The sequence below is a fragment of the Arachis duranensis genome, chromosome 9 (assembly GCF_000817695.3).
Source record: "Arachis duranensis cultivar V14167 chromosome 9, aradu.V14167.gnm2.J7QH, whole genome shotgun sequence".
Classification (NCBI taxonomy): Eukaryota; Viridiplantae; Streptophyta; class Magnoliopsida; order Fabales; family Fabaceae; genus Arachis; species Arachis duranensis.
In genome coordinates this window covers 8,680,334-8,694,551 of record NC_029780.3, presented here as the reverse complement: position 1 = coordinate 8,694,551, position 14,218 = coordinate 8,680,334, and the positions used below count along the sequence as shown (strand labels likewise).

General features: G+C 29.2%; 1 protein-coding gene across 1 annotated transcript; it reads left to right on the top strand.

Annotated features, from left to right (window-relative positions):
- Positions 1 to 2,424: 2,424 nt before the first annotated feature.
- On the top strand, positions 2,425 to 3,365 carry LOC107464509 (auxin-induced in root cultures protein 12). The gene has a single exon (XM_016083431.3). The coding sequence runs from the start codon at positions 2,491 to 2,493 to the stop codon at positions 3,205 to 3,207; it is 717 nt and encodes a 238-aa protein (XP_015938917.1). The 5' UTR covers positions 2,425 to 2,490; the 3' UTR covers positions 3,208 to 3,365.
- The last annotated feature ends 10,853 nt before the right edge of the window (positions 3,366 to 14,218 follow it).

Below are 14,218 nucleotides of genomic sequence, written 5' to 3'. Positions count from 1 at the left end.
GCATACGATGAAAATCTTTTATATTTGGCTTGAGTTCTTAAATTCAAACTTTATTATTATAATATAAAAGTTAATATTCCAAGAATAACGATCATATTACAGTACATCAAAATTCGTTATTATTATAAAATATATATTATAAATAAATGAAATTATATACAAATATACGGTAAATAATTTTAGTTTTGGGTAAAAAACGTAAATAAACTAAGCTAAGGGAGCTGAGAAATTACGCAAATTCGTCAAACTGAAAATTACTTTACAAATGAATCAAAGTACATTACTATATAATTCGAACCAGGTTGGTTCGAATTACAAAAACACATCATTCGAACCAAGGTAGCTCGAATATTGATGGAACAAGTGATGCATGTAATTCGAACCTAGTTGGTTCGAACTAGGCTTGAGAGTAATTCGAACTAGGTGAGTTCGAATTACACGTTTGGACGCTTCAGCAAGTAATTCAAACCTAGTTGGTTCGAATTAGTCAAAGTTTGCCTCGAATATTAATTCGAATTATGCTGTTAAAAAATTAATAATTTATTAAAAAAATTTATTAAAAAATTATTAAAAAAATTAATAATTAAAAAATATATATTTTATTTCATACCTTAAACAAAAGCTAACAAAATATTTAATTACGAGACTTTTTTTAAAATATTAATGAGTTATCAATTCGAATTCCATACAATACTTTTCTGTCTATTTATAATAATTTTTTTAATAAAATTTTTTAAATTATTCTACAAATAATATTTTATCCTATGCAAAATAATTTTCAAAAATGGCTTAGAAAATATTAGGAGTACTATAAAAATTTGTAATGTTCTAATAACTTAGATAAATACATGAATGTACTCAAATTTTAAATAAAATATTCTACAAAGTCAATAGTAATTTAGAAATGAAAGAAAATATTTTATTCCATACAAAATAATTAAAAAATATATTTTATTCTATACAAAATAATTTTAAAAAATGGCTTAAAAAATGTTATGAGTACTATAAAAGTTTGTAATATTCTAGTGATTTAGGTAAATACATGATAAAAATATTTTTTCTTTAATTTCTAAATTATTAGTGACTATGTAGAGTATTTCTTTAATGTCCTAAGTCATTAGGACATTACATATTTTTATAGTACTTCTAAAATTTTTTAAGCCATTTTTAAATTATTTTGCATAGAATAAAATATTTTTTTGAGGTATAATTTAAATAAATTTATTAAAAAATATTCATTAGCTATCAAGAATGGGCAGAAGAGTATTGTATAGAATTCGAATTGCTCACCATATAATTTGAATCAGAGTGATTCGAACTTCCACATACGTAATTCGAATCATGTAATATCTCACCATATAATTTAAATAATTTTATTAAAAAATTATCATGAATATTTTTTAATAAATTTATTTAAATTATACTAAAAAAATATTTTATTCTATGCAAAATAATTTAAAAAATGGCTTAAAAAATGTTAGAAGTACTATAAAATTTGTATTGTCATAATGACTTAGGACATTAAAAAAATACTCCACATAGTCACTAATAATTTAGAAATTAAAAAAAAAATATTTTTATCATGTATTTACCTAAATCAATAGAATATTACAAACTTGTATAGTACTTATAACATCTTTTAAATTTTTTTTTAAATTATTTTGTATAGAATAAAATATATTTTTTAATTATTTTGTATGGAATAAAATATATATTTTTTAATTTTTAAATTATTAATTTTTTAATAAATTTTTTAATAAAATTTTTTTAATAAATTATTAATTTTTTAACAGCTTATTCGAGGTAAACTTTGACTAATTCGAACCAAATAGGTTCGAATTACTTGATGAAGCGTCCAAACATGTAATTCGAACTCACCTAGTTCGAATTACTCTTCATCCTAGTTCGAACCAACTAGGTTCGAATTACATGCATCACTTGTTCCATCAATATTCGAGCTACTTTGGTTCGAATTATGTATTTTTGTAGTTCAAACTAACCTGGTTCGAATTATATAGTAATATGCTTTGGCTTATTCGTAAAGCAATTTTCAGTTTGGCAAATTTGCGTAATTTCTCAGCTCCTTTGGCTTATTTACGTTTTTTACCCTTTAATTTTAGTATATAAATATAATAGAATTTTTGTAAGTATAAATATTGTACCATCAATACAGTATAAATACTCAAATAAGTGTATCCCAATTTTCATGGCATACTTTTATGGAAGATTCTTGAGTGCCTATGTTTAAATGGTCTAAAAATAGAAGTAGAGGATAGTGGAACTTACGGTTTTATTTGAACTTATCTTTTTATTTTTGAATAGATACTTACTTTTATACCTTTTATTGTACGATTGCTTTATATCTTATCAAAATATTATTGCTTTTACACATCTTTTGGTCTCCACGCGCCCCACTTTCTTCTATATATTCCTTCTCCCCACAACAAACCACAAAAGCCACTTCACTTAACCCTCTTTTCTCCTTTATCAATGGCTTCCCAAACCCTCTTAGTCTCCATTGCCATCTTCATCACCCTCTTTTCTTCCACAGTACACTCTCTCACCTGTAAATCTCAGAAGCTTTCCGGATCTCAAACCTACGCTAACTGCACCGACCTCTCCGCCCTCGGCGCCACCCTCCACTTCACCTACAACGCCACCAACAGCTCCATCTCCGTCGCATTCTCCGCCGCGCCTCCGTCCAACGGGTGGGTTGCCTGGGGAGTCAACACCGCCGGCGGCGGCATGATCGGAGCACAGGCACTCATCGCCTACAAACACAGCGACGGAAAACTCGCCGTTGACTTGTACAATCTCACCTCGTACGGCGGCATTGACCCCGTCAAGAAACTCTCCGTCGACACCTGGGACGTGTCGGCGGAGGAGTCTAGCGGCGCCGTGACGATCTATGCGGGGGTTAAGATTCCGGCGAAGGCTGACAACGTTAGCCAGGTGTGGCAGGTGGGACCCGTGGTGAGCGGAAAACCAGGAAAGCATGACATGGGGAAAGAGAATCTTGCAGCGAAGTCAGCGCTGCCGGGAACCGCTGCGTCGGCGGTGGCTCCTGCGCCGGCAAGTGGTTCTGGTGGGAACACCACGGGCGGTGGTAGTAACAAGAGTGGTGCGGCTTCGTTGATGGGTGAGAGATTCAGTTTGGGATTTTACCTTACTGTGATTTTGGTTATGGCGGGTTTCTTGAGCATGTGATTGTGATTGTGATTGAGAAATCAGATTTTATATTTTATATTTATTTTATATTAATAGTTGAGAAGTTCTTGTTCTGCATCAGCATAATCTTACCCACTTCATATTTTCAACTTTGAAGCACTCGAAATAAATGTGGGTCCTAATATTTTCTTTTGTAATTTTACTACGTGTATATTTTTTTTGTAGTAGACATTGTTTTAATATTAATATTTTTTTAATAAGTAAGTACATATTTTTTTGTTTTATTAATTAAAAAATAACTTAAATATACAATAAATTGATGATAAATTTATTTTTATATAGATATTAAGAGTGTTTATTATATAAATTAAATAATATTTTTCTTTTAGTTAAGATGCTTTTAACTATTTATAATTTTGTATAGGTTCGCGTGTTCAAAATGCAAATATGTATTAAGCGGTGGAAAGAAATAGGGTTGGAAAAGAATTTTTTTTTATGATTATTGCTGTTTTTATTTGCAGTTATTTTTTATTGCTTATTGTGGTTCATCCGTTCATGTATAATTTTGTTTCCTTTTTTGTTAAAAAAAACTTTGCATTTTATTTTTGGAAATAAATAATTAGTTATATACGTTAATGAATTAATTATTATGATAAATTAATATAGGAAGATGCGGTTGTCTAAAATTTAAGGTAAGCTCTCTGCTCGCCACAGGACTTTCCATTTTTTTTTTCTATTATTTTATAAATTTGATCACTATATATTCTTTCGTCTATATCTCTTATTAATGTGAAAGTTTCACATGTAGTCTTTGATAATTTATATCTTTGATATGCTTACCTTACTCGAGTATTCTTGGGTTTTTTTTTCTTAAATTTATTTTTTTAATTAAAATTTAGCAGAACAACTAAAAGCATAAATTAAAAATCTTAATTATTTAAAAACAAGTTTTTTTCCCCAAAATCTAATACATGCTTGATTAATTGATTATAGACTATAGAGTCTTGAACATTGTGACATGAGTTTAAAAATTTCTCCGATTAGGTGAGGGGTTTTATTGCCATCAATTATTGGTGCGTGCGTCACTTTTTCCCAATTTATGCGTACAATGTTAGTGGCATCTACCTTATGTTACGGCCCTTTCTAAATGTCGGATTCTCTTTTGTATCTTGGTGAATAAAGAAAAATGCCGTATGCTTAATAGCAGAAAGGAGAATAAAACATTTGCATAGTTGAACTTTCCTAGATGCATGATGACTCGGGAATGAATTGATTCTATTAACAGGAGGTTAGAAACCAACTTTCTTCGGTGAATATTAATTAATTTTTTAAAAAATTTATTTATTTTAAATTTTAAATTCTAAAATTGAATAGTATTAACTAAATAAAAATTTAATTTTTATACTTTCTCTTTATTTAGAAACAACTTAGATAGATTACTGTTTACATTAAGAAGGACGGTAGGAATAGGATTGATTTGTTATAGTTTATGTATTTTTATTTTTATTTTTATTTAAGAAGAAAACAAGAAAAGGGAATTGTTTGCAGTAGAATGAATTTAGCCAATTAGTTGCTTCGGGTTTATGACTTTGACTACAATAGTAAATCACAAGGCACTAAATTATAAGACCTATCTATAAGTATGAAATGAAATAATGTTTTGGGCAGCGGTACACATGGAATGAGTTGGGTAGGACCCCGCAAACACAAGCAATAATATGATTTTAAAAAGTTAAAAAACTAAAATTTATTTTATTAATTATTTATTTTATATTTCTTTTAATATAGTTAATTATATTTTTGTTAATTTATATATAGGTAATTTAATATGAAACAAAAAAAATTTATTTTGAATTGTATGAGAAAAATAACCTTTTATACGATCAAATTACTAATAAAAAAGACAATTCTAACAAATAAAATAAGTTAATTCGCAACAGAATGTAGCAGATTACGTGTATTTAAAATTCACGTTAAAGTGTTACGAATTACATATATTTAAGATTGTTATATTTTCGTCTACAATTTTACAATATTATATTTACGTAAAAATTTCTCCAACTTATTTTATTTTCCTAATAAAAATATAGAACTAATGTGTATACTATTTTTTGAGAGCTTAATTTGGAATAGTATGATAAAAAAATATAATATAAAATAATTAGTCGTTTTAGCGCAGAGTGATAAAGTTTGAAAATTAATTATACCAATAGTCAACTATATTTTATCTAAATTTAAAATTTTAATTATAAGTTATTTTATATTTTAATTATATACTTAATTATCTTTAATATTTAAGTTTAATTTAATTTAATTTCTAATATTTTTAAAATTTATTTCTAATATTTTAACACGATCAGCGTTAATAATTTTATAACAATTATTTGTGAATTGCATTTTCTTAAAAAATACATTTTTAAAATATTAAGTGACTACCATTTTAGCTCCAAGGAGTTAAACTAATTCAATATTTAAGAAATATAGAATATTTTAAATCATTTTTCGAACTAACTTTGATAATTAAAAAAATTAATTTGTCTTATCTAGACTAAAATATTTTAGGTGATTGTTATGGTGCCTATAAATGTTTGTCTAACTTCTTAAAAGGGTTAAAAATTAATATTTAATTTTAAAAATATAAAAATAAAAAATTATTAAATATTCAAAACTTATCATATCAAATAAGTTAGACAAAAATTAAGTACCATATCATAAACATTATAGAATTCACCAATATTTTATGATAAAAATTAGCATTTTGTTCATTTTATATTTAGTCCTCAATTAATGGTGACGTCTTAATCGAAGCTACATTAATACATTCTCAGTTGTCAATGTCAACTTCCTATTATTTATTAACAGCATTCCATGAAATATTTTTGAGGTTGCTTGCGTCATACACACTTCAAATCTACGTACCCCTTTAACGAATTAGTGTAATAGTAACGGAAAATTATCAGGTATTCCAAGTACATTCATGGAACATGGCTGTTCCAAGGAGCAAAAAGTTTTCATGTTAATTTTGTCGTTTAGTAACTTTTTGAAAGACCCAAAAATCCTCCAAATTAGACAGTAAATGACATAAATGGACAGCTATAAATGGTCCGCTACACTAGGGTTGTTGGCTTTTAATGTGAACTGACTTAGTTGTTTACCCTCTAAAATGTACTTTGTGTGCTTCTATTTTAACGTTATATGATCATAACAGCTGGGCATATAATCACATGCAAGTATTGTATTTTGTTTGTAATTAAAATCTATTTTCATCATATAAAATTTAATACTAATTTATTATAAGATAATTTATGTCTTTGTTTTTTTCAATTGTATCATATCATTATATCAACAATTTCCATAAATAATAATTCTACAATTTGTCAATATAATAAATAAATGAATTTCTACATAGTAATTATTCAAAGAATATAAATTATAATATTTAAAAACATTTGTCTCTATTTATGGGTATCATTACTCATCAATAGTTTCAAAATTTAAATTAATTTTGATATGCCACTAACTAATTAAATTTTATACTTATCATTATTCAATTGAATTAAAATATAATGATTAAATATAATTAACATCTAAATATTAAACTGTTATAATACAAATTTTTAGTTATAAATATTTAGAATATATGATGTCATATATACTTAAACATAGGGGTGTTCGCGGTGCAGTTTGGTTCGGTTTTTGAAAGAAAAATCATCCGATCCAATCGTTTAATTGAACTGCGGTTCGGTTTGGTTCGGTTTTTTTATTGAGATCATCCGAACCAAACCAAACCAATTAAAATCGGTTTGGTTTGGTTCGGTTTGTTCGGTTTTTTCAATCACTTCAAAAAAAATACTACCATACTATTTGACAAAGTCATACTATTGAAATCGACAAATACAAATATACAATAGCTAACAAAGTCTTGATCAAATGAAATTTAACGACAAAAGAAATTTAAATATGACAATTAAAGAAGTTTAAAAGTTCAGTCAACACAACTGAAAATGAAAATAAATATAAATTTCCATCAAAAGATAGCCCAAGTTACGGTGGCTTCTCCAACAGCTAAACTTCTTTACTTCTTTACGTAAACCAACCTGAAATCAAAATGCAGTTTCATAATAAGAACAATAGTAAATAATAAAAGTTTTTCCATCTTTGATTGCTACTGTACAACACAACTTGCTAACCTTGACTGTGTTACTTGTCAACAAAAGTGTTTATATCCCAGCAGTCTCAGCTATTTGGTCAATTAAAATGTTGCCTCTTCACCCTTTTATTCTTATAAGGACACATATATCATTCATGCAATTTTACTAATGCAACTATAATTTTCAACAAAAAAAAAAGTTACTAATTCAAAGAATTGACAATCCATCCCAATCTTATCAAGATATTCATATTCAAAGAAAACCACAGCAATTCATTTAGAGATGAAAAAGGGGCACTGAGAAGCACTTAATCAACTCCAGATAACATAAGCGCATGTGATGCCTAGCTCAACTCTAAAGTTTCACATGGCAGTAAATATTAGCCTTACGGCCTTGACTAACAAACATCAGTCATATACCTCATACCAAATTACTAAATACTAATAATGCTTGCAATTGCAAAGCCTAGAAAATTTCAAGCACCAAATCATTGTACTACTATTGCACATATGTCTATAACCCCCATCTCAGATAAGAAAATTTATGGTCGTTTGTGCATGTTGTGATCGAGTAATATCTTCCAGTTTCTATCAATCCAATTTCTTTGGTCTAATAATTCAAGAGCAGAAACACAACAACAAATCGATTAAAAACAGAACAACAAATAAATTAAACAATGATCAGTGAACCAACAATCAGAAGCAATTTTCCTAAACAATGAACAACAAATAAAACAATAAATACTGAACCAGCAAGAAAGCAGCAACTAGCAACAATGAAATCAAATAATCAATGAATCAATAACAAGTAAAACAATAAAATAATAAATTTTCTTAAACAATGAGAAACAAATAAAACAATAACAAGTTAACAACAACCAGCAACAATGAATCACTGAACAATGATTATTGAATAAGGATGCATATCCTATGATTTCTTTTGCTCTTTTAATCCATTTCTACCATCAAGTTATAAACTATAAGGATGCATTTGAGTGCTTATTCTACATTTCTACTCATATACTAACAACTAATCTCAAAACAGAGCTAAATAAACAAAAATAAAAAAGAAAAATAAAAAGACACAAAAAATTATGAAAGAAGATTGCGATTCAAAGGAACATTGATTCGAAGCTAGGGATTTTTTATTACCTGCTGTATGCTATTGACTCAATTTAGGGTTTCTTGATTCCAATCACAGTATCAGTTTCAGTACCACTAGGAGCTACCGTTGACAACTCTCGAGGTGGTGGGCGGAACGGTCCCTCGCCACAGTTGGGAGGTGCAGAGAGCGAGGCTGTGAGGCCTAGGGAGAGAGCGACTAAGTTTCGTATTTCGTTTGGGGTGGGCTTGGGGGTTACTGGGTAGGCTAGTGTCCGCGTCTTCGAGAGGCCAGAAATGATGCTGTGGGTGGCGGCGGGGGTGGTGCTGGCTCCGCGATGATGGTGTTGGCTGGTGCTGTCCGCGAGGAGATGCTTGTAGGAAGGGTTCGGTGGCGCTGTGTGAAAGAATGGAAGGGTTCGGCAGCGCTGGGAGGGAGTGAGAGGAAGGGGTTCATCGGCGCAGGGAGGTGGTGGGAGGAAGGGGTTCATGCAGGTTGGGAGTGGGAGGTAAAACCGAAAACCGAACCGAACCGCAATAAAAACAGCAAAACACAATTTTTTCAGTTTTTTCGGTTTTCGATTTATTTGGTTTTTAATTTTTTTGATTCGGTCGATCGGTTTTGTTCGGTCCGGATCGATTTTGAACACCCCTACTTAAACATGTTTAATAGCTTTCTTACCACTATTATTCCATCTCATATTCTTCCCATCAAACGAATTTCTTAAAATATATCTAAACACATTTAACTTTGTCATAATAATAAATACTTATTTGTTATATTAGAATATATATCATGATTAATAAAATTCATTATTTATAACATTATACTATATTTTATTTTGTATTTTTATTCTCAATTATTTTTTTAAACTCTTTTTTCTTTAATTTTCTTTAAATATAAACTAAAGAAAGCCATAACTAAATCTCAAATTATACCATTGAACATTATCTTAAAAAAATATTTTCGCCAACAAATAAAAATGAATCTATTTACTTATTAGAATTGAGTATATTAGATGATAATATTTTTTATTACATAAAAACACTAAAAAACACACAAAAATTAATATTTAAAAAAGATGTTAACTTCATAGAACTTTGTTGTTGTTATTGTTGTATAATTTTTCATGTGTTTTTTCTGTTAAATAATTATATTAAATTATATATAAATCGTCAAATGCATGTTTTGTACAATATTTTTTTACAAATGAGCTTTATAATTTTTACATTAATTTATATATTATCTAATCGATTTTAAAAAATAATAATATTTTTAAATTTATACTATATAGTATAGTTAATTTAACTTCTAGCGAATCATCGTACAATCTTAATATAGTTAAACTAACGAGTAATACCTCAAATCAATTTTTAAAAAAATTTTAGTTTAACATTTTAGTCCTTAACAAATTTTAATTATCAAATCAGTTTTAAACTTTTATTTTCTTATATTAGACAAATCAGTCTTTACATCAAATTGTTCGTCTATATTAAAGAACTGATATAAGATTTTTAAAATTTTTTAGAGACTATTATGATTTAGAATAAAAAATAGGATTAGTTTTTAAAATTTAGGATTTATGATTTAGAATTTAGTGTTTTAGGATTTAGGGTTTAGAATTTACAATTTAAGATTTAGAATTTAGAATTTAAAATTTAAGATGATTAGTGGTTTGTAATCGACGACAGTGATAGTCATCTGAAGCAATGGTTAATATCGATGACAGTGTCTGATGGTGGTGGTCGTAGATTATAACTTATAATGATAGTTAAAATTGAAAATTTGAAAGAAAAAAAATGATAAAAAAATAATTTAAAAAATTATAAAAATGAGTATTAAATTTTTATTATTAATTGATGTTGGCTGATTTTTTATTAATCACCGTATATAATTGGAAGATAAATTGATAACGGATTAATTAATCAAATTATTTTGGCATATGATTAAAATATATCCATGATTTAAAATGATGTTTTTATATTTAAATATAAAAATTATTTGTCACACCATGCATAAATTAACGGTAGTAAATATGTATATATTTTTTATTTGAATTTAAATAAAACACCAACAATACTTATAGCTAGTCAAAATTTTTAGATAATCACGGTTAGAAAATAGATTAATATAGACAGATTTACAGATAGATTTAGTCTTTATTACATATGGATTTTTGGTTACCGATGGATTTTGTTCTTTTGTAAAAGTCCCATTGAAAATTATTTACCGACGAATTTTTTTCTGTCAGAAAATTACCAACGGATTTTTACCTGTTGCCGACGAATTTTTTCTCTGTAAATTCTCCCTCCATTTCCCGAAGACGACGAATTTTCTGACGGATTTTCCGTCTGTAATTACAGACGGATTTTCTGTCTATAATTATAGACAGATTTTCAGATGAATTTTTCGCCTGTAATTACAGACAAATTTTCCGACATATTTTTTGTCTGTAATTTGAACCTTGAAAAATCATCTCACATTCTGATTACAGACAGAAAATCTGTCTGTAAATCCGTCAATAAGGTAAAATATTTTTTTATTTTTCCAATTACAAAATAAACTTGTTTTCATACAGAATAAATATAAATTTAATACAAATTTTTATCTAATTTGTATTCGAATATTTATAATATTTCAAAAAATAAACAAATTCATCGTATTATCAAACTAAAAGAAAAGTACTATAAACAAGCATGTCAATATAATTCAAAACATAAACAAAGTGTATTGATCATCAACTATAATTCCTAGTATATTGTTCAAACCATACTAAAAGTATCAGCTATAGTCTTCAGTGTCATCTTCATCCTCATCATCATAATAGTCCTCATCCGAAGACATTGAAGGTGGCGGCGGTGGCGGTGGTAGTGGAACTGCACTAGAACTACTTGACGCTCTAACCTTCTCATAATAGCTAACATAAGCCTCATTCCATCTCTTCTGTTTTAGCTTTTCTTTCTTGGCCTTTCTAATTGCCCGTTCTAATTTGTCTAACTTCTTTTGAGTCTTTTCTAAAGGAGTCAAGTGTGTATCTAACAACTTACTAATACGCTCATCTGTTTGTTGAGTAACACGCTCAAGAAAATTTTGCCAACAGTACTCATAGCCAACTTGCTGAGCTTCAGCTTCTTTCCAACCCTCATAAGCTCGGACAAGTGCAAGATGATCACTATAGTCACGAGTAGAAAACTGGGCCTTAGCAGACTCTGCAAGCTGTAAGAAACATGCATATAAAACAACTAAATACAAAGTTAAGCCTTTTCTGCCTCACAGATAGCATATTGATTATTTTAATCCTGCTTGATAAATTAGTGATAATATTTGCGTGCTAAAAAGGAATCAATAGAAGCCATTTTTTTTCAACATTAATATGCTCTACCAGAGAGCATGCTTGATACTTGATAGGCCCAACATACTTAATCAGGTGATATTGTTAAACTTTAGTTCCAATATTAATATTCCAAAAAACAAGTGATGTCATCAGATGATAACATAAAAAAATGATAAAATCCACTATTTTTCTAGCAAGATTTACATCCAATGTCAAGACAAAACGATAGTCATGGTGACTTACATCCTTCTTGTCAACCGACATCACCAAAGGATCCTTTACACTAAGACCAGCAACAACAGTCATTATGGGATCCAAACAGTTGAAGATAGCGCCCAGAATGAGCATTTTGCCAGGTTTGGGCTCCACAGGAAGCATTGACAACTTGCGCCCTGGAAAGTAACAAATCATTATGACAATATCAGCAGTTGTAAACTTTTGATTTGCAAACATAAGGACTGCAAAGGTGTTCTCAAAAGTTTGGGCACTTGATAATCAGCAAAAGCATCATAAACACATTTGGGATATAGATGGTAGCATTCACCAGGTTGAACACGACCAGCCCTTCCTCTTCTCTAAAGAAAAGAAATTGAAACCTTTTAAGCAACAAAAATAAGCAAATCCATATACTTCATGACAAGAAGTAATTTGGAAAGTATTAAACATTGTGAATCTATATACATCTGTATGTTAGCTAAACTATACAAAAATGTCTGTGCATGTGACAGCAACAATTCCATCTATTCCAATTGACACATTATTTACAATCTAAAATTATTAGATTTTAGTTGTAAAGAAAATACAGCTGATCCTGATCCCATTACCTGATGAAAAACCAAAATTTCAGGAAAAAATTACGGATCAACGATTTTTCTAACATTGTTCTCAATTTTTCTAGGTCTTCCTTAACTAGTTTAATTTGACAATGTTCAACCTCAAAGGGGTAAATAATCAATATCCACAAAATTAAATAAACAATAAAAAAATACCTGCCAGGCAGCAACTTTTGATATCCAAGATGGAAGCAAACAAGGAGTGTTGTTTAGTGCATCATATGATGTCTCTTTAGCTTTACCACAATCAACCACAAAGACAACATCATTGATGGTAATACTAGTCTCAGCCATATTAGTTGCCAGAACAATTTTCCTCAACCCACCTTCAGGGTTTTCAAATTTCAACCTCTGCAGAAGAAAAGAAAAAACAGGAAAACAAACAAAATTTATAAGAAAATACATTGCGATGCATAAATATGACTAGAAATATAAGGTGAGAAACAGATGTTATTCAGTTAATCGCTTCAATATGACAAGAAATCCAACACTCCCCATCTTCCGCAACAAAATAAATGCAAGCGTAACAAAGTAAGTCCCTTAGATACGCAATTGCAGCAGTAAATGGATGAGATTAAATGAATAGATATTTTCCAGAAATTTTTGTGCTAATGTGTATTCAAGAATTCAGATAATGTTTATTGAATCAGATAGCTATTTTTGCCTCGGAAAATAAGATTGCATCTCATGCAGATTCATTACTTAGTACTGTGCAGATTGATGCAGTTTTTATCAGAAAATATCAATTCATCTTTAATATTCATAGTGTTTTCCTCCTCATAAGAGACTAAATCAAAGGCAAACGCTAGCTTAATCCCAATTAGCTAATTACACGCTAAACACTTGCTTAACATTAAATAAAGAAACACCAAAACAATAGTAATTACTTCAGTTGCTTCTCCTGAAATTAGAATGGGAAATTTGGGAATTCTTACATAGTTATGTTTATGTACAATATAAGTAGCTAAAAATCCCAAATTACAAATGGACAAGTCAAAGAGCGAAATCAGATAAAGGTCGTTAAAATTAGGGTTATATTGAGAAACTCAAGTGGTATTAAAGGGGAAGAAATCGAGATCAGCGTGAAAAGAACTTACAGATTGATGTGAGCGAGAAAACCCAAAATTCATTATGGATCTGCAATCTAGCCGCTCTGTTCTGTAAGGGGGAGGTTTGTAAAAGCGCTAAAAAGAATTAAAGGAAGCAGAGATGAAATCACAAAATCAGAAATGAAATCACAAAATCAAAGGCAAACGCTAGTTTAATCCTAAATAAAAAATGAATAAATAAATCTTATCCTAGTACTATTACAATTTTCTAAGTTAAATTGAATTCAGAATCACATCAGCATTCAACAAATTAAATAAATAATTCAATTCCAAACTCTGTGCACAAATTCAGTTCAAAATCTTAAAAATTAATTGGAAAAAAAGATGAAACTAAAGAAGCATTGGCTTACCGAAGAGATGGCAAGATGATAAAGTGAGCTCGGAGAGTGTGAGACAGAGCGAGCTCGCGATGAGAGTTTGAGACAGAGTTACCTAAAATCAGAGAAGAGAAGGGGCAACAGCAAAAAATGGCGAGGAGCAGAGAATCAGAAACGATGCACAGCGAGGAGGGGAGGAACCCTT